General features: G+C 41.3%; 1 protein-coding gene across 1 annotated transcript in view; it reads right to left on the bottom strand.

Annotated features, from left to right (window-relative positions):
- RYR3 (ryanodine receptor 3) overlaps window positions 1–25,512 on the bottom strand; it is a 457,031-nt gene that overhangs the window by 287,000 nt on the left and 144,519 nt on the right. Inside the window, 6 exon segments of the mRNA XM_070378270.1 lie at window positions 5,676–5,832; window positions 8,559–8,633; window positions 13,712–13,805; window positions 16,591–16,690; window positions 17,794–17,906; window positions 23,825–23,903. Of these exon segments, the coding sequence (XP_070234371.1) occupies window positions 5,676–5,832; window positions 8,559–8,633; window positions 13,712–13,805; window positions 16,591–16,690; window positions 17,794–17,906; window positions 23,825–23,903 (618 nt within the window).

Below are 25,512 nucleotides of genomic sequence, written 5' to 3'. Positions count from 1 at the left end.
AGCCCGGGCACCGCAACCACTGAGCCCAAGTGCTGCAACTACTCAAGCCCGTGTGCCTAGAGCCTGTACTCTGCAAGAAGAGAAGCCACCACAATGGGAAGCCCATGCGCGGCAATGAAGACCCAGCACAACCAAAAATAAATACTTAAAAAAAAAAAAACTGAAACTGCAGGAAGTGGTGTGGTCTGGCGACGACTGAATCTCAAGGTCCATGTTTTGCTCTTTCCCCTTCCCTCCATACCCTCTCTTTCCCCAACTGAGAACTTGCAGAGCAAGCAAGGGGACATGCGCAAACAGCACTACATCAGTGCCCATGATTTCACAGAGGGATATGCTGTGAACCCAGCTGCCCTCTTGTTTCCGGCAGGACCGCTGAGGTTAAAGAGTATAAGAGGATCCGGTCTACAAGCATGCTTTCTGCACACAGTAGAGAGAGCGGTGGGCAGTTTTTAAAGGAAACATCATTTTTGGCCAAGAACACAGATCTCAGGATATAGCAGGCAACATTTGACAAATGTTGACTGATTTGAATTGTTTTTACACACTGAAAAAAAATTTCCTCTAATTGAGAACAGTGATAGCTCTCTGGCTTTCTGTAATAAAGGAGGCAAAATCTGAGATTCTATCTCAATCATTCTGGACTTATGGTAGAGTCATTAAAAAAATAGCTAAAAAGTGAATGGCTTCATATAATAAGGCTTGCTTTAACATTATTAATTCATCCTTCCCTGAAAGGAAGTGAGTATTATAAACTGACTCGGAGACGTGACATCTAAATAGACAGCATTGCTGCGCCAGAGTAAATATTAAATCACATTACCGGACGATCCTTGGGGAATGGCCTTGCAATGTCAAGACCATGGGAAAATGATGCGAAATCAAGTTCACAGAAATTTGACTTTGATGTTCAAATTAATGAATCTCTCTCCTTGAATGTTTGCGGGGTTGTGTTGTGATTGAAAATGATTACACAATGACTATAAAATTCTGTGAAGAGGATGGAGGTTAAAATGGAAAGGATTTTGCTGTACGACCACACTTACATAACCTTTTGGTGAGTAATATTCAAAGTTACTACATGCTCCTCACTGCGTGGGGTGCAGAGGTGCAGAAAAGGCGGGCGGAGGGATGTGTGCTCTTTGTCATTTAGGGGCTCCTGGTCAAGTGAGTGATGGCTAGAATGGAGTCACGAAAAAGGCCCTACGGGGAAAGGCCCTCTTCCCATGAGGGGCACTTGACACTTGTCTGAAGAATGAGGAGGAGTTTGCTGATTATGGTACATGGAGGGTTAAAAGGTATTCTAGCTACACGTTTAGCTGTGAGAAAAGATACCATGTTCAAACACAGTATGTACTTAGTATGTTAGAGCTCAAGGCAAACATGAGCTGGTGGCCAGAGATATTATGGAAGGGTAGGCAGGGGTTGGCTCTTCAAAGTCTTCATTGAATTTGTTACAATATTGTTTCTGTTTAATGTTTTTGGGTTTTTGGCTTGGAGGCATGTGAGATCTTAGCTCCCTGCCTAGAGATCGACCCCGTACCCTCCGCACTGGAAAGTGAAGTCTTGACCACGGGACTGCCAGGGAAGTCCCCAGGGGTCGGCTCTCAGAGCATCTTTCACGACAGACTTCAGATGAGGTGCAGCTAGAATAAGAATTGTATTCAAGGTCCCACAGAGGGTAGATGGGAGTCAAAGCCAGATCTAGGTGACTTGGAAGCCATGCTCTATCTGACACCCTACTCCTTCCAGACTGAGGGGACAGGTGTAAGGCTGTAATTCAGAGCCCTCAACAGCTCCCAGACCTCCACTTTGATTTGGATCTCCTGGTGAAGGAGAGGAATGCGAGCTCTGACCAAGATCCCTTTCTGCTCAGTCACACAGTTTTCTCAGAGCCCACAGTTTGATTCCATTTGAACCAAGCAACACTGCAGCCGATGCTTGACCTCGACCCCTCCCAGTAAGGCTCAGTCATATCCCTGTCCTGTTCTGTGGGTACAAGATTCACATGGATACCTGCCATCCTCCTTGTAAGGGCATCTTGCTGAGGATGTGAACATGCACCTGCAGCTGTCCCCAGGCCCCTGATCATGTAGTCATAGCTGTCATGGGTTAATGCAACTTGACAGGAAACGTGGGGTAAGAAGCCCGTCACTGCCAATGACTCACAGCCCAGCTTCCCCAATGTCCTCCTAGAAATGTAGGAGCCTAAACGGCGCTCCTTCCAGGAGTCTCTTCTCTTGTTTTTCAGATTCTCCAGCATACAGAGAAGATCAGATAATCAGATAATCCCCCACTCAATCTCGTTCACAGAGGCACAAAGAACACACTATCTCTTCCTTTCAGCCTTCCCAGTGAGTCTCCCCAACCCCTGTGCCACCTGTCAGAACCTGGGCCACTATTTCAGACAACGTTCTGCTGTCTGCTCCATCACCTAACACCTGGTACAGCTGAGAGCGAGAAAGACAGTGCAACACCTTCCTGCTGTTGAAAGCCAGAGCCAACTAATCCCTCTGTTGGGGAACATCACTATTCCCAAGTGAGCGGAAGCACAGTGGAGAGTGTATTTAAGGCAGAGGCCCTGTGCCAAGAATGGTAAAAAGACATTTGCTAGGACTTCCCTGGTGGTCCGGTAGATAAGAATCCACCTGCCAACGTAGGGGACATGGTTCGATTCCTGGTCCGGGAAGATTTCACATGTCATGGGCCAACTAAGCAGTGCACTGCAACTACCGAAGCCCTCGAGCCCACGCTCCTCAACAAGAGAAGCTCCCGCAAGGCAACTAGAGAGTAGCCCTCTGCTCATGGCAACTAGAGAAAGCCAGCACATAGCTGTGATGACCCACTGCAGCCAAAAATAAAAGAAGTTAAAAAAAGACATTTACTGAGGAGGAGTCTGCAGGCCCAGAGAAATCAAGGCATCTCTAGAGTTCTTCCCCAGGAGCTCTTCAGATTACTGGTGTCAGAGCTATGGGCTCCTGCATGTTCTTCCTTCCTGTGCAGCTTCGTGGCTAAGATGCCCCATGCCCTGCCCACACAATATCCCAAGGAATCCCAGATCTCCTGGGGGAAGCAGCCTTATCTTGATCAGGCATGGAGACTAGGACATTTTAATTTCAGTTTCTTTCAAATTAAAATAAAGGTAACTGGGCTGAATACCACTGCACTGAGAGTTATCTAAACCTCTAACATCGTGACGCCAATGAAATGCAAGTGCATCGCCAAGTGTGCAGGACATTGTGACTCACGGGCGGCTTTCTGTCCAGCCCTGCCATGTGGGCAGGCCCCTGGTACCACGACGGCTTTCAGCCATCCGCTGCTGGCCTCCCTGTGCGTGGGAATCGGGGGGAGATATGCAACGAGCCTTTTGAGGGTAAACTGTGCTTATAGGCCGGAAGTGGTGCCAAGTGAAAGGAGTGTTATGGAGACTCTCTGTGGTGCTCTGAGCCTTTCTGGCTTCCCACAGAGGCCGCAGCACAGCGCCGAGCCATGCTCTGTGAGGTTGAGCCAAGAAAGGAATGGAAGGGAAGAGTCCCCTTGGAACAGGATCCTGCCAGCTGCCTGGAAGGCCATCTGACTTTTCTGCTGTCACAAGAGAAGCCTCTTTCTGCAGTGGTAAAGGTCTCCAAGTCGGGGTTTGTCCAGGGCTGAGAAGACCAGGAGGGAATGCTCGAAGAGGGGACAAGCCAAGTTGGCATTCTTAGAAAGGCATTTCCTTGGTCATAGGCCATGATGAGTCACCTCTTATCTTCCGCCCCTCCCTGGCTTCCCCTGCCTGTCCTGCCTCCACATCCCACATCCGAGGTGTCTCTCAGGGAAGAATGGGAAGACTCCTCTCTGCTCTTAGAACTTTCCTGTTGTTTTCTTTCGCTGCTCCTTTTAGCCAATTGCAATGCCCTAACTCATTTCCTGGAGGTAAAAATCTTTTACTCCATGGTCATAAAATTGAATTTAAAATCCTTGTGTGGGGAATCTTAAAAAAATAAAAGTGACAGTAACATATGGAGATGTGTTCTGAGAACCTGAATGGAGTCAAGGAGCTAACGCGCCATTAGAGAGAAGCAAAGAGAAGGAGATGCTTGAAGGAAATTTAGGGCAGAAAGCTCTCTTTTCTTCTTTTTTTTTTGGCCACACTACACAGCATATGGGATCTTTTCCCCTGATCAGGCATCAACCCCTTGCCTTTGTGCTGGAAGCTTGGAGTCTTAACCACTGCACTATCAGGGAAGTCCCAGGAAGCTCTCATTTCTTAATCTTTGAACGATGGGTGCAGGAAAGCCTAAATCTGATACAGGGTAACTAGGGGAGAAAAACCTCTAAGCCAAAGAGATTCACTGCTTCAAAAACTTTAGGACTGTAAGAGAGGGGAAAAGGAGTCTGACCCCCTGCTTCAATGAAGGTGGTGCTGAAAAACTGGCTTCTTCTGATTCATTATGAAACAGAGATGTCCCCATGGAAATTCAGCTGTAAGCCTGACACCAAGTCCTACACGAACAGAATCATCAATAACCCTTTATGGAAATCGTGTTGAGAACACAAATCAAGATCTGTGTCTGGAAAGGAGCAAAGAAGAGTGAAGCTAGAGATGAAGCTCCCGACGGAGATGCTGAGCCTCTTAGAAAGTGTGGGCTGCTATAACTATGGATACACTGTGCGAGCCTGTCTCATGCTTGGGTGCTCTTTCCAGAACAATCATAAAGTGGCAGAGCACCAAACTGTACATCAGGAGCTAGCTCAGCGTGTGATTCTGACCATCCAGCTAGATCAGACTCTGAGTGACACAGAGTCAAAACTTGGCTGACCGTTAAAGACAGAAGTTTAAAAAAATATTTTTCTCTCTACACATCAAATGGCAAATCTACATGTTTGAGGTGAACCTAGCTACCACAGAATGTGCTCTTCGTGGAGGCAGGTGAGGCACAGTGGAGCTAAGAGATCTGCAGAAAACACATGACAAGGAAAAGGAACTAGTAATTCTGTATAATACGAATAACTGCAAGACGATGCCATGTCCAGAATTAAGCCTTCTCTGCACCTGAGAGAAATTACTTCTTTGATTTAAATAAACATAACACTGAAACTCATGCCTCCACGTTATCTTTGCTGAATGGGAGTGAAGCAATAAGACTTAAGTGAAAGTGTTAGTTGGCTCAGTCATGTCTGACTCTTTGCAACTCCATGGACTGTAGCCTACCAGGCTCCTCTGTCCATGGGATTTTCCAGGAAAGAGTACTGGAATGGGTTGCCATTTCCTTCTCCAGGGGATCTTCCTGACCCAGGGATTGAACCTGGGTCTCTTGCATTGCAGGCAGACGCTTTACCATCTGAGCCACCAGGGAAGCCCTAATAAGACTTAAAAGTAGTAAAAACAATTCAGAACGTATTAAGCAACAATAACATTTTCCAGTAGCCTCAGAGCAACACTGTCCATTCTTGTGATCCTTTTTGTTTTTTAGGGCTTTCCACTTTCCATTCAAGCCTTTCTCTCTTAAGACTTCAGTCTTCATCCAGGGTACACATTCCTCTATGAATTCAGTTTAAAAGATAAAAGAACTAAGTATTTATCATTGGTCTAATTTCCAACTCCGTTTTGTTCCAGCCTATTTTCTTTGCAGTCATAGTTCTACCTGGAAGTTTCAGAGCTTTCACTTTGAGAATAAAGTCAAAATCCACCTCACCTTGGATGCTCGAAAAGAGAAGGCCGTGGACTTGGTGTCTGACTTTCCCCGGTCTTGCAGTATAAGGCCTTGGTCTTCTGTCAAGGCCAGGTAGTGGCCTGTGGTGAGATGCCGGAGTCGGAAAGCCTGTCCCCATCTGATGTTACTGCCACTCCAGCTGGAAGATGGAAGAGAGAAGAAATTGCATTTACACAAAAAAATAGGTCTTTTTCAATATTTACCCTGTGCATTTTTACATATGTTCTGACTCAGTACCCTTCTACGGTACATCCCCTGACTCCTGGCTTGCTCTAGGACTGTGTTTCTGCCTCCAACTCATCACTTCTCAGTCTTCTGGCTAAGATCAAGTGTCTGTCTACAACTCAGCATGGCATTCTCTTGTGAGCTCTCTTCTAACATTTAAGATCACCAACAAGGAACATCGCCCTCTGGGCAGGTCCATGGTTTAATGTAACTGGAAGTTCCAAGCTTCCAAGTTTTCCTTCATTTCACTGAAATGTCTTGATGCCAAAATTACACACAAAAATGAGAAGCCCGCTTTTGAAGAGAAACTTGTTTCTGGGAAAGTGAGGCATTTCCAAATGCACGGTCTCCACTCAAGTATTTTACTACCACCACTAATTTGAAAAGACATACGCACCCCTACGTTCATTGCAGTATTAATTATAATAGCCAAGATACGGGAGCAACCTAAGTGTTCATCAATAAAAAAATGTGGCATATATGCATACACAATGGAATAGTATTCAGTCATAAAAAAGAATGAAATTGTTCCATTTGTGATAACATGGATGGATATTGAGGGTACTATCTAAGTAAAATAAATCAGACAGAGTAAGGCAAATGCCATATAATTTCACTCATATGTGGCATCTGAAAAACAAAACAAATGAGCAAACAAAACAACACAAAATTCACAGAGACAGAATAGATTGGTGGTTGTCAGAGAGAAGGGAGGTTGGGGAGGTGGGAGAAATGGTTAAAGGGGATCAAGAGATACAAACTTCTAGTTATAAAACAAATAAGTCATGGGGATGTATGTAAAGTGCAGCATGGTAGTAATATATATATTATATACAGTAATAGTAATATATATATATTATTGACTATCATCACAATTTGAAAGTTGCTAAGAAAGTAAGTCTTAAGAGCTCTTATTGCTAGAAAAATTGCAATTCCATAATGGTGACATATAATAACTAAACTTACTTCAGTAATCATTTTGCAATGTAAACAAATGTCAAATCATTATACTGTACGCATAAAACTAATATAATACTGTATGTCAATCCTACTTTAATAATGAAAAGAATCCTCTCTTTAAGAGAAATATTTATGCAGTTTACACTCACCAGGGAGAGACAAATAATAAACAAACATAAATAAGTAAATATTGTGGAATGTTACAAGATATTAAATTCCATGGGAAAAAGTAAAGCAGAATAAGATGATTGCGATAAGTGAGAGTCCATGCTGAATGGGTTGTAGAACCATATGGTCCTACATCAAAAGGCTGGCATTCAATAAAAGTCATGGTAAGTGCTAGGGCAGAAATTATTCATTGAATAATCTGTATCTAATTATCTTTTCAGTTAGAACAAAATGTTTCAGAAATACATGTATCAATTTTTAAAATGACTCTCCCCTTGATCTAATTCTTTGGAGTACCAAAGAATCTAATTACATTAATAGAAGCCTTAAATTCTTCATGTTTAAGACTCTGGGGAAATAAAGAACCATAACTGGAACTATATATACATACTTATTTTTATTTTTTAAAAAGTTCATTAAACAAGAACCAAGCCCTAATATCCTGAAAAAAACAGAGTATGTTGCTATAAAAACTTCAACAGGCTTGAAAGAGAATATAAATGCCACAAGCCAGCTAACAAGTGGGTACTCCTTAGGACACCATACCCTTTCAGTCAGCCTCTTCTAGAGTTCCTCAATAAAAAAAAAATTGAATGTACCTGTATGTGTGTGTAAGAGAAATTCTAATATTTTCTCCTGATCACCAATGGATTATCTTGAGAACTCCCTGGAGGCACATACACCCCCACCCACTAGAGATTTTATTTTGAACATGTGTTCAGGCAGAGATGGAACAGAGAGCTAGAGGGGAAGGCAGAGAAAGAAAACAAAAAATGGCCACACTGACCCTCTGCTCTTACCCTGAGCAGTTTAGCTTGAGCCTAACTTGTGATCCCGCTCAGCAAAAGAAAAGTCCAGAGCTTAACTGAACTCCTCTGCAGTAGAGATGCCATGCCTTTACTCAAGTCCCTGTCTCCAAAGTCTTGGTGTCCTGTTCCGTCCAGCCAATTGTTTCTGACAAGTTCCGGTAAATGTGGTTTCCTTCAGAGCTACACGTCCAGGGATATTTTAGTCTTCCCTACCTCATGCCATCACAGCCGCCACTCTGTCAATTAAAGCTAACTTTGCTTTGGAGCCAACAAGGCTACCGGGAGGAGGAAGACTCACCTGGGTACCAGAGAATCTATTTAAGAAAATAAATGGGAGAAGAGCTTTGATGGCTTTCAGTGGACATGTCTATGCTTGCCTTTTATAACATAGCCACTGCAAGGGTGGCAGGAGCTGGGGGCTTGGATCAAGCAATAGAGCCTGCTAACTTCAGAGTCAAAGCAGAAGTCTTGGAAATCGTGTGTGTGTGTGTGCGCGCACACACACACATGTGTGTGCGTTGTGCTTTAAAAACAAAAGCAAAAGTCACAGACATTTCAGAATTTACCTCTGCCAAGTAACTTCTGAGAGTTTGCCAGCTAATGTAGAACAAATGTAACATTTAAGACAATAGGTTGTCCGGGAAAACAAACAAACAAACAAAAAACCAATCTTGAAAAGAATGCAACCCTGAAGCTCCATTACCTTATCCGAAGGGGTTCCACTCTCCATAGCGATCTGGCTCTCGTGCCAGCTCCCCCAGCTTCATAGTATATCCTCCTGTGAACACAGGTGGAGATTAGATCTTCTGCACGTGATGTTGATCAGCACTGGGCAGGGGACAGTTCCCTGCAGAGGCTGCTCAGAACACGCTGTATTTCTCAGGACTCATAGTAAGCAAAATGAGAAACAAACCTCAAAGAAAGACACAATTTCCTATTCTCTCTTAAAAGGGAAAAAAGGTGCTAAAGGCGAGGGCAATGCTCACCACATACACGTCGTGGACACTCATGGACTGTCAGGCGTACAGTGAAAGGACTGTCTCCATCTCTACATCAGGAGTCAAAACAGTCCAGACACATATCATCAGATTAAGTACTGAATGCTCCGTTTCTTTCACATTCAGCTCCCTGATGCACTTTCACATCTTTAGAAAATGTATTTGTACTTGTAAAACATATGCAGTACAGGGTGAACTCATTTCCATTGTTCTAGGAAGCTGGGGACAAAGCTCTATGCTTAGCTACTGTGGTGTTCAGGGTTTTATTACTACACTTTCTCCCCTTTCCTGCATTAATAATCATCTTTTAAAGTGTTTTTAACTAAAAGTTTTATTTTGGACTAACTGTAGATTTATAAAAATGTTGCAAAGATAGTCCAGAGAGCTTCTGTAAAGTCTCACTTAGGTTCCTTTATAGTTATCATCTTACAATATGAAGTAGAGTTGTCAGAACTAAGAAACCAACATTGGCTCATCACTGCTAATTAAACTCAAGACTTTATTTCGATTTTTCCAGTTTTTCTATAAATTTTGTTTCCTGTTCCAGAGTCCTATCCTGGATGTCACATTTCATTTAGTTGTTATGTTTTCCCTGTTTATTTTGGTCTGTTGGAGTTTCTTAGTATTTTCTTATTTTTCATGCCTTTGCCAGGTTTGAAGAGTACAGGTCAGGCTTTTTGTAAAAATGGGTTTGTCTAATGTCTATCTGATGATTAGCAAAGTCTATTTTTTAAAATCTGCACAATAGGGAACAACTTATCTCTATCATATTATGATAAATTAAATGAACTATCCTCGTTTAAAGGTATGTCTCATGAATAGTGGTCCCTGATTACCGGGCATACTGAATCCAGATACTTTCTGAGAATACTGTGATTTTAGCTCAAGACTGATCATTTAACTTCATTTAATTTCACTAATTTAAAAAGATATCTCTACTGTAGAAGGTTTGGATGTATCACTACTGAATTACTCAAACCCCAGGAGAATCTTGACCTATGTCTTGAGACAACAGTTAATTAACAGAGGGGAAAGAGGAAAAGTGCAGTAATTATTTGTTTCTCCCAGGAAGTAATATAATTATGAGTTGCTTACAAATATTAATTTTGGGTGTCAGGTAGACCTGAATTTGAAGCTATTAGCTTCATGACTTTGCCAAGTTCTTTCAAATCTCTGTGCATCAGCTTCCTTGTCTGTAAAATGAACCTAATAGGGTATTTACGTCAAGGCATGGTTGTGAGCATTTAATGTGGTTTCTTTAAAGTAAGGAACATGTACAAAGATGTTCATGGATGTACAAAATATTGTGTACTGTTGATTTATCCAAATTTTGTTTATAGACACTTATGAACATGCATGGAAAGCTACATTACATGGCACAAAAATATAATAAAACACTACATCAACCATAGTTAACTTTGGTTCGTAGGATTATAGAAGACATTCTAAACTTTTTGCAAATGTACATACTATCAGGAAATATGTAGTAAGTATTTAAAAGAGAGGTCTAGCATCCCAGGTGTCTCTGTGCCAGGCCCAGAGTAGTAATGAGGCTGCTCTGACCTAGCTCCACAGGAAAATTAGTTGAGATTTTCACGGATGCGTCTCCATCCTCAGTGAGAGCAAAAGTGTCTCTCAGGTAGCGAAGGTGGAGCAGGTCACCTTAGGTCACATGATTTGAGGACTCTTCCTCTGACATGTAAAGAATTCTAGAAGGTTAGTTCTTCCCATCTAGGAAAAGGAGGCGGCTTGCTCCAGTGAATCTTGCAAGGTTACAGGGGTTGAAACAACCTGTTCCCATTCTCTAAAACAATAACCCCAGGAGAGGAGGTGAGTGGGTGGGGAACTGAGGCGTTCTGAAAGCGTGGCTGACAGCTCAGCCTTGGCTTCAGTAAGTGACTTACCCCAGGGTGCTTGACAAGCCCGAGGCAGAGCCAAGGATCAGAGCTCAGAACGCTAGATTATCCTTTTGGCTTTGCACCCTGGGAGGGTCAGCCTCTCATGGGCCTGGCTGCTCTCAGGTTTTACAAGGAATACAAACGATTTCCTCTGGAAAGCCAGCCCCATTACAGTGGAATCACTTGCATGATTTCTTGGCTGTGGGGACCTCCTAGAATATTCTCAACTTCCTATTTCTTTGCGCTCTCCCACATTTTGGTACTCCTGGCCATTCTGGCCCATTCTGGGGGTTTATCTGATGACTCATGACAATGATGAGGCTTATCACTCACCTCACGAAGACATCAAATAATGCTAAAGCATCTTGTGTTGAATGAGAGACCAGTGACTACAAAGATCCAAGTTCCAGTACAAGGAGCCACTGCTGACAACCCAGTCTCAACCCTTTCATGCTTCCTTACAAATTTTTTATTTTTTTTATCTATTTCTTTTTTTATCTATATTTTTAATCTATTTCTTTTATTACAAAATACAAATTAGCTCACATGAAATCCTCAGTCAAAGGAAAGCTACCTTTACTCTTAACTCAATGATGGCATGCAAGCCTGGCTCGGGGGCCCATTCTGGGAATTCCTCTCCCCAGCATCTTCTTTCAAATTCTTGTCCAAACTTTCTTTTGGGTCAGGATCTTGTTGAACCACTCAACAGGAATGCCCAGAAAATGATAAGCTTCTCCAAGCAGCACAGTTTCTGCCTAGGCTGCTTCTAATTTCATTCTAAATGTAATGACATGTGAGAGTGTGTGTGTGTGTGTGTGTGCGCGCACACGTGCACGCACGCACGCATGTGTGCATGTGGAGGTGAAGGAGTGGGATAAAGGGCCATGTACAGGTTATTTTAATTTTTTCCAAATTTCTTTCCTTAAAAAAGAATAAGAATGAAAAAAAAGAATAGGAATGGAAAGAACTAGTGAGTTCCAACGTGTTCCATCTTAGATGTAGACAACTCTGCACAACTACTCACAAAATTTCAGTTCTGCAAGCCTTCCCCTTAATGCAGCAGAATAAGATATTGTAGAGACAGCACTTGGGCTACTGCACAACCTTACAGTTTAAAAATAAGGAAAAGAAAATCGCACCTGAATAGGATCATATAACGTCATTTAGCATAGGGAATCTTTAATTCCAATGGACATCAACTCAGCCTCTTTTCTACTCAGAGATAACCGTGAGCCACGGGACGAGAATTAATCAGACACTTGCCAGAGGTCTGTGCTTTATGTGTCCTAGACACCATCTGGGTCACATCTGGTTCCCACAAAGGGACACACAGAGGACAGAGTGAGTAGGGAGAGGCTCAGAACAACAGACATTGCTGATGGATGGGCTTCCCTGGTAGCTCAGACGGTAAAGTATTCGCCTGCAATGCAGGAGACCAGGGTTCGATCCTGAGGAGGGCCTGGCAACCCATTCCAGTATTCTTGCCTGGAGAATCCATACGGACAGAGGAGCCTGGGGTTGGCAAATAGTCAGACATGACTAAGCAACTAAGCACAGCACAGCATTGCCAAGGGATAGTTTCTAAGAGTACAATAACACACTCAAGCACAGTGCTCCTGAGTGTCATTTAGGACATGAAATAAGGAAGGAGCCCTGGCTAGAGAGTTAGCATCTCTGGTTTTCAGGGTCCCAACTGAAATCATCCAGTGTGTGACCTTTGGCAGGAGCCTGAGTTAGACGGTTTCTAACATGTGTAGATGTGAACCTGTGTTTCTAACAAAGTAAAGAAATGCAGTTAATGAGGTTCCCACAGGTGTCATGCAAAAACAAAGGACGTATTAGACAACAGGGAGATCAGACTCACTGTTGTCTCAAGTGAAAAAGTGAAAGTGAAAGTTGCTCAGTTGTGTCTGACTCTTTGTGACCCCATTGACTATACAGTCCATGGAATTCTCCAAGCCAGAACACTGGAGTGGGTAGCCTCTCCATTCTCCAGGGGACCTTCCCAACCCAGGGATCGAACCCAGGTCTCCCACATTGCAGGTGGATTCTTTACCAGCTGAGTTACAAGGGAAGGCCAAGAATATTGGAGTGGGTGGCCTATCGCTTCTTTAGCGCATTTTCTCAACCCAGGAATTGAACTGGGGTCTCCAGCATTGCAGGCGGATTCTTTGCTATATCAAGTTCAGTTTAATTTGGATCTAAGACTTGAGTTTTTAAAATATATCAGGGTTTCACAATTACAGGGGCCAAGTTTGTATACTCTGTTCCTCTGTATATAAACAGAATACAAAAGGATGCTTCAGCATGAAGTTAAGATCTAGATTAACATCTTCCATCTCCTGACTTTGAATTCTGGAAACGCATCCACCGAGAGGATAACTAGAGGACCAGAGAAAGCGCCATCCTCAGCAGCTCCCTCTACACAGTCCCTTCGGCACTGTCCTCTGCTAAATCCAGCTCTGTCTGGATACTGACATTTGGTTTCTCCAATCCTATTTGGTGATAAGCAGAATGAAACCACTGAACTCCACCTTCATAGCACATAAAAGGGGGAGTAACAGAGATGATCTGCCTTTGAAGAACCTGGTGAATAATGTATATAAGTGCACAGACTCACTAGAATGATTACCCTGATTTCCATCACCAAAATGGGGGCTTCAGTCTGCAATTAAAGCTACCAGAAACTCCTTAGATTCCAGAGTAACCAAAGAAAACAATGGGATTGAAAAGCATGATGGAATTTCTTGCCTAAGAAGCAGCATGTGCATGCTATTCCTGTGAGCAAACTTGAGCATACTGCCTTTCCTGTTTCACAACTGCAACTCACGACTGGACAGAAGTCTGTCAGTTAACCAACACTTACAGAATTCATTGGCGGACATATCCAAATGCAAAATTTTTAGTCTGAGTCACTGGAGACAGGAGACAAGAGAAGGAGGAGGAAGCTATTGGCTTACCTGTGCTGGGAATCATTCTGGTCTGTAGATGGTATCGTCAAACACTCATCGTGACCATGGAAAAGACGTACTACATGCCCACCAAGTAGGTATCCTGTAACAGAATTATGTCCTACTATGAGCTGACAGGAAGCTGAATAATGAGAACATATTTGAGTCAGTTATTTTAGAAAACACAAAGAGAGAAGCATTTGGGAAATGACAGATTCCACGAGTTCAGGCCTCAGGTAGAAAAAAGCCAATTCTAACACTGAAAGTTAAATAGGGTTTCAGAGATGAACAAGCCCAGTATCAAAAGGGAAGGTGAAAACAATGTCAATTCATGTCATTAAAAGCCAAAAGGTTACCTGTAACTAATACAATGTATATCAACTATGCCTCAATAAAATAATACATTAAAAAAAATACACATACACACACAACCAAAAGGAAATTTGACTTGCTGCTCTTAGGAAGATAAGGATTTTCCAATTGTTGAGGACATAAATAGACCCAACACCAAGTTCCTGGATAAGCTCTTACAATGTGGATGTGTACATTTTGTGGTAAGTTTCAAATAAAATTGCAGTCATGAGAAAGTAAGATGATACTGGGAAAGGAGAAGCAAACTTATTCTGAGCTTTCTTAGGAGTAGCTAGTTTTCGAACATGTTAAATAAACACAGATCAAACCTGAATGCTATTCCAACACCAAGAGAAGGCAGAATGACATTCCAGAATCCCTGAGTGGCCAAGCAGAGAGGCAGCTGTCACCTAGCCCTTAGCTTTCACAATAAGGAAAGGAATCTCAATAGCCATGGAGTTCAGAGATGGATAGGAAATAATGAACTTCAAGGACATGATGACCAAATAGTCTTCAAATAAACGGCAAGTCTCCATTTAAAAAACATGGTAGCAGGGGAAGGGTCCCAGTATGAACTTTACTTTACATGAAGAAGTGGAATTTGTCATCCCTTTGAAATAAAAATTTCTCCCAACTAGTCTGTTCTCAGGAGACATATGGACTTAATATGTTCAATGTCTGTATCAGGATTTTGAGAAAATCACATAATTAGATCACTTCAGGGCCTGTGAAACTATTTTGAGTGTTGGATTATAATAGTAAGAAGGAAAAGTCATGCCAGGGGAGAAAAGGGTGTTATCAATACATCTTATACAGGGATAGTCTTGATATTCCCTAGTTCATTTTCTCCATCTGTCCAGGTAAGGCAAGTTCCTCTTAAGCTTTCCTCAAATGTTTACAAGTCATTTTCTCATCTTCCTCTCTTTTACTGTACAAATATTTACAATTGTATATTTTTTTGCATTAAAATAATTCATGATATACTGTAGGGGCACTGTTAACAGCCAACTTATTTAGAAAGTTAACCCCTTCCATGATCACGTTCTTGATTAAATGATCTATCATCTTACGACGGCACAGCCATGCTCCATTTGCAGCCCATCATTTACAGTCCCTAGGCTTCTCCAATCAATATTCTATGGCACGGAGGAAGCTGCCAAATGCTGGCGCATTACAACATTTCTTAATTGAAATATACCAGGGCAATAATCAGGAGAGAAGGGTCACGAGGAGGAGCACTCCTTTTCTCAAGGGCTGAAGTGGGTTTCTCACCAGCAGATGCTGAGAGAACATTTTGCAGAGTCAGATAACGCAAGTGATCAGCTGCCCAAGCTCTACCACAAGGGCACTCAAAACTTTTAAAAGCATTGTTGTGAAATGATTTGCAATTAATCTCCACAAACCCTCTTGTGGGACTGGGCATTAATATTATCCCTATAGTGGAAATGAACAAAATTAACGCAGAGAAGATTCGGTCAAAACTTCCTCAGGGAATATTTTAACCTGGGATTCCTTGGTTCCTGAGAGAAAGGGAATGACTGACAAAACATTTAGAGCAGTGGGTGAATTCTGGTGTGAAAGAAGAGAGCTGAACACATCCTGCCTTTGAAAAGCCTTCCTTCAGTTGCCAAAGGAGTTAAAAATTTGCTGCTTACTCATTTTTCAAGTTAGCTGTGATGCCTCCTGAAACTGGGGTATCACCTTGACAACTCTCAATTTTCCATTTTCCAACATCATCTAATAGAAAGAGGTTTCACAGACTCAAGATTTAAAATAGGGTTAGAACCTGTGATATGAGTATTTTTTAAAAATTCTGATCTTGCTATAAAGTCCTAGAATGTGATGTGATAACCCTTAGGTCACTGGCATCTGATTATCCTGCTCAGCAGTGATATTACCCATGAGTAAAATAAGGCCAGTGTATTTATTATATAACTTGAAAGGTGTTATTGACTTTGCCTAGCTCCAAAAAATAGAATATGCTGAACAAACTTTGATGATCTTACTTCTAAGGGAGAAATAAAATATGGAGAAAATGCCATTTGTTATTTTTAAATGGACTTCCATAAATATAAGTAAAAACAAATGGCCAAACATCCTTTTATTATACAGAAAGTCCTCCTCCCACCTGTAGAGAGAGATGCATTGGGGAGAAATATAAAAAATATCACCTTCTTGGCAAATAATGTCTTCTAAAATTGAACCTGCTAAGGTCTGTATACTTATAACCATAAATAAAACTGAAAAGTCAGTGGGAGAAGAAAGGTTTGTCTCCAAGGTCCTGAACGCACACAGTGCCAAAACAATGGTACATTGAAAGAATTGAAAAATCATGTCAGAAGTGCTCATGAAATCAGAAATCAGGACAGGAAATAATCCATATTAACATGAGAGAAAGGAATTCAGGTGAACCAAAAATCACACTAAGTGGGTACCGAGACACCCGTGCCAGAACTGGAAAGTCGCAAAATACGTCAATATACGTAGCACAAGACAAACAGGCGGGCTGAGAGCTGGACGCACAGAAAGAAGCACACCTTCTTCGATGCTACTTCCTGAGCACGTAGGATGTACATTCCAGAGTGTCTGCATAAAGGAGGCGTCCACTTGTATGTTACCGTTTGATATTGAGAGATGCTGCAGCAGAAACAGAAATGAGACACCCTTTAAATCGCCAGGCCAGTCCTGACAGAAGCAGCTCACCTAGAACTTCAAGGATTACTCTCATCGGGCTTTTTCTACCTAGACTGTGGGAGAGTGCTCCACCCCATCTCGAAGCAGCTTCCAAGTGGGACACTTTATTCAGGGAAGAGGAAGTATGCAGCTACAGAGGTGGCAGACATGCTGACTTCATCCCCTCAGCTGGATCTCAAATTCAACAGGAAGTTACAAAACATCTATCGTTGGCAGGAGAAGGGGACTTACAATTGGGAAAAATTAATCCAGCCTTTGGTCTAGACAAAGTAAAATCTGCTGGCAGAACTGGTGCTGAGAAACTTAAAAACTTACCTCTGACATTTCTCTGATCTGTAAGGAATTGCCCCCATCCCTTAAGGGCCTGATGTCAATGCTGCTTGACATCTTATATGGTATGCAAATACCACTACCAGGGGCAAAATTTCACCTGCCTTTTCCAACCACTGTGACATCCCACACTCTGAAACATGTCCAATTCTCTTTCTCCCTCCAATTATGTTTTTATATCCAACACTTTCTGGCTTGTTCCTAATTAGACAAGAGCTAACCAAAGTGATAAACTGAGTCCCTGGTGGCTCAGATGGTAAAGAATCTGCCTGCAATGCAGGAGATCCAGGTTTGATCCCTGGGTCAGGAAGATCCCCTGGAGAAGGGAGTGGCTATCCATGCCAGTATGCTTGCCTGGAAAATTCCATGCACAGAGGAGCCTGGCAGGCTTACATTCCATGGGGTCACAAAGAGTTGGAAGACTGAACAACTAACACTACTATTAAAGGAAACTAATGTGTCAATTGTTGGCTTTTTAGGAAGTGCCTGGGGGCATTTAAGCTGGGAACAGTGCTTTAATCTAAAAAAAAAAAAAAAAAAAACATTCCAGGCCCCATGACAATATGGCAGGAGAGACAATTTAACCATGTCTCAAGTATACTGGGTAAAGGTAATCTTATCCTACCCAATCGGATGTGGTTCTGTTTTCCCTGGCCATCCATTCCTAAAAGAAGCAATTCTGGAAATGAAAGAGGCTTGTGTTAGGAGGTACTTACAAGGTATCTCTCAGAGGACACACTGACGAGGATGAGGTCATCACCAATTCGAACCTTTTCTCCCTCAGACCTCTGCTTGGAAGCGGGATGAATGGTCCACCAACAGGCTTCTCCTGCACAAAGGCTCCTTGAGTTAGTGACTGCATCACAGAAGTCAGTGTCCCTAACTCTGCCCCTCATCCTCCTTCCTCCTGTTCAGAATCCCTGAAACACACACACACACACACACACATGCACACACCCTCCAGACCTCAATTTCTATTTATCTATAAGCATTCCAGTTACCCCCACGTCTGCTCTTGAGTATGTTTATCATTTTCATTTTCTTTACAAACAGAAAGACAGTGTTTGGAGAAGAACACTGGAGCCCAAAAGCTATAGAAGCCTTTGAGTATTTTTAATACATACAGAAAAACGATATTTTTTTCATATGCACCTACAAATATTTCAGAAATAACTTCATTGGTCTACTGACCACTTATAGACCGTTATCTTTGCCTCACCCCTTCCCCATGAAATTCTACTAAATCATCAGTAATTTCACTAGAAAAAAAATCAGAAGTTTTCAAAAGGTCTAAATCTATAAGGTCTAAGACAGCAGGTGAGAAATACATAGCAAAGGAGAAAAATTGATATTTTGGGAAAAGGAATGTTGAAAGATGCTTTTAGCCAAGACAAAGCTACAACTGCAGTCTCTGGGTAAGAAAATGGATTGAGAAGTTGATCTTAAGAAGTAAGGCCATTCCTGCTACATATTCTCCAGAAATTCTGTGGAATTGGAGATAACAGTTCCTTATGAAGGCAACCATAGAAGATGGGGTTGAAAACAGGAGGAGTGGCTGAAAGCTTTAAGGGAACATTTGATCTTTTTCTCTATCCTGCATGCCAGGCAACTCTTCCTCCTCCAGTCTACAGAAGAATAGAAGTGATATCCGTGGAATGACAAACCACTCCAGGTATCAGGCACTGTCAGACGTGGAACTAAAGAGTATCGCTGAAAAAGGAGAGTAATTAAAATTCGATGCTCTGGTTAGTAAAATCTCAGCTCCCTTTCCTCTACCTCCGTTCCTCAGCTTCCAGAATGCCAGCCGTGATGCTGAACCATCCCCGATCCAAATGAAGATTACTGTTTAGTCTGGAAGCAAAACTACCCAACAAAAACCATACTGCTGTTTGGGCATATCCAGTGCAATGTCCAGGTCCCTGCTAGATTATCCCAAAGTGAAACTTAAGACACGGCAAGCCACTCACACAGTTGGGGCTTCCTGTCGGTTTTTACTGCCTCGATCTAAACATCAACTGGGACCAGGGATAAGCTGACATGTAAGGAAAGTCTCTAACATGAACAACAGGAACAAACCAAAAAGTGAGGAAAGGGGAAAAATGAAGATTACAGAGAGCTAAAGATAACTTCAAACAATTCTTAGAATTAATCATCTCAGAGGCATAAGAAAAAGTAACATTCATGAAGCAGCTAGGAGAGTATCCATGAAGGGTCCCTTCAAAGAAAAAGAAATCTCTTTGATCCTGAAAAAGAGAGAAAGAAACAGGAAGGTTATAGGATAAAGTTGAAAATTTTTCCCACAATGAAGAATGAAGAAAAGCAGATTAGAAACAAGACTGCAAAGAAAATTAGAAAACCGACCTAGAGGAGTTTCAGAAAGCAGTAAGAGAACATAAAGGGAGAACATTAACTAAAAGATATTTGACTTTTCCCAAGGCTGAAAGACAAACATTTTTATAGTGAAGGGGCCCGCAGAGTCCCTAGCACAGTGGAGAATGGACACACACAAACACACACACACACACACACACACACACCAGGGTCCACTCCTGTGAGACTAAGAACAAGAAAGAAAGAAAAAAGAACAATAAAGATCCAGGACAAGACAGCACTGTGGAACTGTACACATCAGGGCCAAAGAGAAGATCCAGATATCTCAGAAAATATAAACAGGTCACACACCAAGGATCAGGAAGCATAATGTGGACAGACATCTCAACAGCCAGACCAAAAGCTAGAAGAAAACAAAAAACCTTCAGGATGCTGAGAAAAGAATATTTCCCATGTAGAATGCTTCTATGAATTACTTGTGAAGCTGAAATTAAGAAACTTTCAGACAACAGTTTGTCTCCCATGGATATTTTCTGTAAAAGTTACGGGAAACGGGCTCCCCCAAAATGGTGTGATCAACCAATAAGGCAGGAAAACATGAGATCTGGAAAATACAGAATCTTGGAGAGAGGAAACAGGAATTTCCCTCATGACGGTGTATGTTTCTAAGAAGATGTAACCAACAGAACAGCTATTGTGACTGGATCTAATCAGGGACAGTTACTGTTCTGTGGGGCAGTTTGGAAATAAATGACTAGGTCACGGAAAGTAAAGCAACAAACAAGACAATTATTAAGTAGTGGAAAGCACAAAAGTAATACCACAAAGTGAACTGACCATAGTATATCATGAGTCTCATTTGCAAATAAAAGTTACAGTTATGCCAATGTAAGTAGTTAATATTGACTTGATAGTTATATAAAAGTTAGGTGCAAATATACTAGGCAGGTGGAAGGAGAAAATAGAGAAGAGAGGACCACAAGAGGTGCGTTTTTATTATTCATTTAGGACATCAATATATCATGCCCAATCTGGAAAGAATAACTAAAGATCAGTAAGCCATATGACTATGCACAGTGGGAAGTGTACTAAAGGAGCTGGACGTGGATGCCTGAGAGAGGTGGGGTCCAGAGCAGGGAGGCGCGGGGCAAGAGGTAGATGCTTTCGGTACGCAAAAGAGCACTATGTCTCTCTTTATGTACAGGTATTACTTTGATTCACTTTGGATAAATACATATGATGACACTGATTACACTTTAATTAGACTTAAAATTTTGTAACAGAGGAGGCTGGTCTCTACATTCGAAGAGGAAAATGACAGGCGTGTATCCATCATGTGCACTGGACCACTGAGGGGGGTCAGGATGAAGGGGTCCTAAAGAGATGCATAGGAGAAGAGCACCGTTGCTCTCTCTCCCTCTCCTGGGGACAGGGCAGTGGTCTGGAGCCCAGGAATGGGCCAGTCCCCACGTCAGCAGGGTATGTGAGGGCCAGTTGAGGGTCCTAAAATACCTAACACCTTTTGGTGTTTTTTTCCTACCAAAATACCTTTCGGTGTTTTTTTCCCCCAATTCTAAACAAATCCTAAATCTATGTCTAGAAAACAACAAAAACTTTTCAAAGGGAATAAAGAAAGAACTCCTTAAGCAAAACCAAGGGCAAAATGGTCATCAGTTCTGTTAAGTCAGTCAAATCATTTCACTGTGTAGGGGAAACACTTCCAGAAATATTCAAGAAACTGCTTCCAAACTTCTCCTCACATTCTCCTAGAGATTCAACTCAACTATTTGTTTTCAATTCAAAAGCGGCTTCTGAGTGAAAAGTGCATTCCCAGGATGACCTGGGTAAATGAAGCAATGCTATTCTGTCGGTTCCTGAGCAACCCTCCTCTTAAAGAGAGGAGACTCACCCCAGGCCTTACTGAACTGTATCTGACCGGCCGGGAAGTTCTTCCCCTCTCCCACATATACCAAGCTGACTCTCTTCAAGGAGAATATGAAATGGGTTGGGGATGAGGGAGGTAAAATAAATTATTTTAGGCTCTAGGTTTTCACGAACACCTGGTCAACCCTGTCCCCCCGTCTTTCTGCCAACGTCAGCTTCTGAAAAGCCAGCTTGAACCTGGGCTGATGCATGTGTTTCCCTCATCTGTTAGCAGAATTCATACCCAGTTTGATTTTAGGAATTTGGGGTAAAAAAAGTGGTAGAATGAGTAATATTCTCTGCTATTTCCCTATATTTTTATTGAAGCCTCTAGTAACTAAAAACAAAAAACAGGTTTCCTGAACACATGACTAGAAAGTGGTTATTTCTCAAATTTCTTCCCAAGTCTCAAAAAGTCTAAAGTCATTTTACTGGTATAAATAGTGTGACCATATATGACTTTTCTGATTATGTGCTCCAAGACAGACAGACAGTTTATATTTAGAGGTCAGTCAGCTTACACTCAGAATGTGTCACGTCACTCATTTTGTAATTTTCAGCAAAGGTTGACAACACCTTAGAGGAGATTATATTTTAAGAATAACACGCTTTAGCTGGAAACAAAGCAACCTCAGATCATATTCAACTATAATCTGACTTTAGTAAAACAAACAAACAAACAAAAAACCAAACCTAGTGGGCTGAGGCAGGCCCACTCTTCTGCTCTGTATAAAAAGGGGAAGAGGAGGAGAGGTAGGGGGCTTACATCAGGTGTTCTTGGACATGACTATGTATGATCCAGAAATAACAGATCCAGGTAAACTCTAGATTCCTTCCCGCCAGATTAAATCTAGGTTAATCTCTAGATTTTTTAATTTATTTTATTATAAATTTATTTATTTAATTGGAGGCTAATTTTAAAACAGGTTAAACTATAAGTTTTTTTTTTTCTAAATCATATGTAAAATCAGATAATCTTGGACCATCTCCTTATGAACTGCTGTAGTTTTAGAATAATTACACGGACACGACTGAACTGAACTGAACTGTCCTTCTTTGACCCCAACAATGGAACTCCCCTCCTATTTGGGGGAAAATGTCATATTAAAGACTGTCTCCAGTGAGACTCTTCCTGCCGTGTGACCTAGGCTGTTTGCTCTTCCCTGGCCTTTCTTCCTGCCCAATTTCTAAGCCTGGGGCTCAGCTTCAGAGGAAGTCTATGTAACATCCTTCCAGTAAACTCTCTTTCTGCTTGAGTTAACGGAGTCAGTTTCTGCTGTCTGCAACCAAGAATCCTGATTGGTCCTTAAGCCCAACCTCTAAACGGAGCAGAAATTACATACGTAATGCCCTTGGCAGACAGATTGCTCATGAATATTTCCAGCCACAGGAAACACCTTCCATCTCGAGGCCAGCTGTTCCTTTGCTGGATACTGCAGATATTACAAAGTGATTTCCTTCACTGAGATGAAACGGGCCTGTTTTCTACTTCTATCCATTGTTCCACTGGTCTTTGGAATAACCTACAGCAAACCAGCCCCTTGTTTGATTAACTAGAAACATTTGTTGATAGTTATCTTAGTCTTCTGTTGTTCATTTAAACCTGCATCGTCCTGGTTACCATCTTTTTTAGGATCCACCACTTGACTGTCATTTTTGATCGAACTAAAATAAAAAAAATAGCCAGTGTTTCCCGTAGTATATGATGTATAGTGCTAGTAGTGGAGGGCGATTAAACAACACTGAGTCATATAGTGAGAAATTTCCTTTACTACTTTCAAACCTTTTGGTTCTAACAGAAAGTTTTCAGTTTGGAGCTTGTATACCATGAACACTTTTCTAATATTTGCCAACATTCTTCAATTATTGAGTGACACGGTTTTCTTTACATTATATTCTCTTTTTACAGCAAACAATACCAGTTTTCTACTTACAGCAATGATGTTAGTTTTGTCTATAAAATTTTAAACACAAAAGTAAATTTAAGGAAAAATATAAATTAATAATAAAGTTGATGCACAGGAATGGCAAATCTATGAAGGTGGATATCATTGACTAACATCTGGGAAACACTGCTTTAAAAATAGCTGATTCGCTGCAGAACAAAATGGGACTACTTTTTTAAAATCTAGACTATACTTTATTATGTAAACCTTCATTATGCTTTGTTTTTTAAAGCGGTTATTCATTACCATTGGTTTTTATGTGGAATAACTTCTCTACTATTTTCAGTATCTAACCCTAAAAATTGTTTTTCTTTGAGACTCTGGCAGACTGTGGTTAAAGCCTCGTGCTCACCTTCATTTTGCATTCCTATGTTTTCATTCTGCATTCCAATAATATTCTTTATTATTATTCTTCTGCAGAGTTCTATCAGACCTATTTCTTGACCAGGTTGGTGTGGAATCCCAAATGATTTGCATCCAGCCTCCTTCTCAAGACCCCCTAGCCCAAGATCCCACTGATCAACAGATCTAGGGTGTGTTGACTTACCTGTGGCATGTTCCCGTAGACCTACATCAAAGGCAAGTTTATCCGTCTGGGATCTTGATGTGGTCAAACATGTTAGATACTGTGGAATAAGAGCAGATGCTAGTGAAGTCATACTCTTCTCTCGGATCTTGGCATCTCACCATTAGCTGGCTTCTCAGTTTCAACACTGAGCTACTATGAAAAGGGCTTCTTTATTGTTCATGGCTACAGTGCTTCTGGGATATATTTTCATAATGTATTTAAAACCTCAAAGATGTTCTTATCTGATGACCCAGTGATTTGACTCAAAGGACTATGAGAAATAAGTTTAAATAGAAAAAGTTTGAAATATGAAATATGTTTTAGTTCAAAGATACTCTGAAACTTTTAAACTGAGAATATGAATAGAACATAAATGACCAACAATAATGGAAAGGTTGATAAACTCTGGTACTTCATTTTATGGAATATTATGTTACCATGGAGAATATTTATCAAGAGTGTAGAACAGTATGGAATATAAACAAAACAGTGTACTTGTATGGTTGCTACGTATGCAAAGTTCAAATGCCAGCAACCAGGCTAAAGGGAATTACACCAAACTGATAGCAGGTTGTCTTTGGACAGTGGGAACATCCATGATAATATCCTCATTTCTTTTATTTTCTGTTTTTCAGTTTTTTTATTAGCTTTAAAACTTCTCAAGTAATATCTGATTTTTTCTAATTATAAAAATACACGTGCATGTAAAATTTAAAAATTATTTTCAAAGGTAACTTAATAAAGGAAAAAAGTCCACAGCCTATTCCCTGCCTCCTTTATTGACAGCCACAGCAAGTGGTCTTAGAATTGGACTGAGAGGCAGATACGCATTTGGCACAAACTTTCTGAGTTATAATTCTAATTCTCTGCAACAGGAAAACACAGAATCATTGTATGGTATAGACATCTCTCACTGGCTTTATTCTCAGAGCTACTCCTAAAAGGAACTGGCTAGTATAGAGTTCATGTTAACTGTGAGTGGGATTTCTTGGGAGTAGAGGGCAACCAACCTAATGATGAATAATGTAAACCTTCCTCTTTGTAGCACAATGCTAGCCTGAGTTTTTAAAGCCAAGAGAAGTATACTGTTTGAGCTTTTATTTATTCTATTTAGGGAGAAAAAGAGAGGTGCTAGGGTTTTATTTACCCTATGGATAAGCACCAGATTCCTAAAGATAAATGATCACCTCTCAGTTCTAGAGATTGCCAGGGTGCAAAATTTCCCTACTCTCAAATGGTCCCCATCTCCTGCTCAGATAACCTTCCATTTGGTCATTTTTGTTTGTCCTTTGCCACAAGGGACTATCACAGATGAATGTTCAGGCTGAAAAGGTCAACTTCTTACCAGTGTTCAGGAAAAAAAGAATGCTGCAATAAATAAATTATTTAAGAAGCAGCTGCTGTTCTCCCTGCCAATTTGACAGTTCAAGCTTTGAGATGAATTTTGCAGTGTCCGCTGCAGGTGTAAAACGTATGAAAATAAAGTCCTGAGTTAACGTAACAGTTTTCCACTGGGATTAGAGAAAGAAATGTTCCTTACACTGATAGTAAGGGAGAATGATACATGTAGGAACTGGGGGTAAATATCCTTAGAATTGCCTCATATTATACTTGACTGAGGTCATGATATTCCTCTTAACACTCCCTGCAAAAGAACTGGAATATTT

Source organism: Bos mutus, chromosome 10 (genome assembly GCF_027580195.1).
Source record: "Bos mutus isolate GX-2022 chromosome 10, NWIPB_WYAK_1.1, whole genome shotgun sequence".
Taxonomy (NCBI): domain Eukaryota; kingdom Metazoa; phylum Chordata; class Mammalia; order Artiodactyla; family Bovidae; genus Bos; species Bos mutus.
The sequence above is the reverse complement of the archived record's forward strand: the minus strand, read 5'-3'. Positions and strand labels throughout refer to the sequence as shown.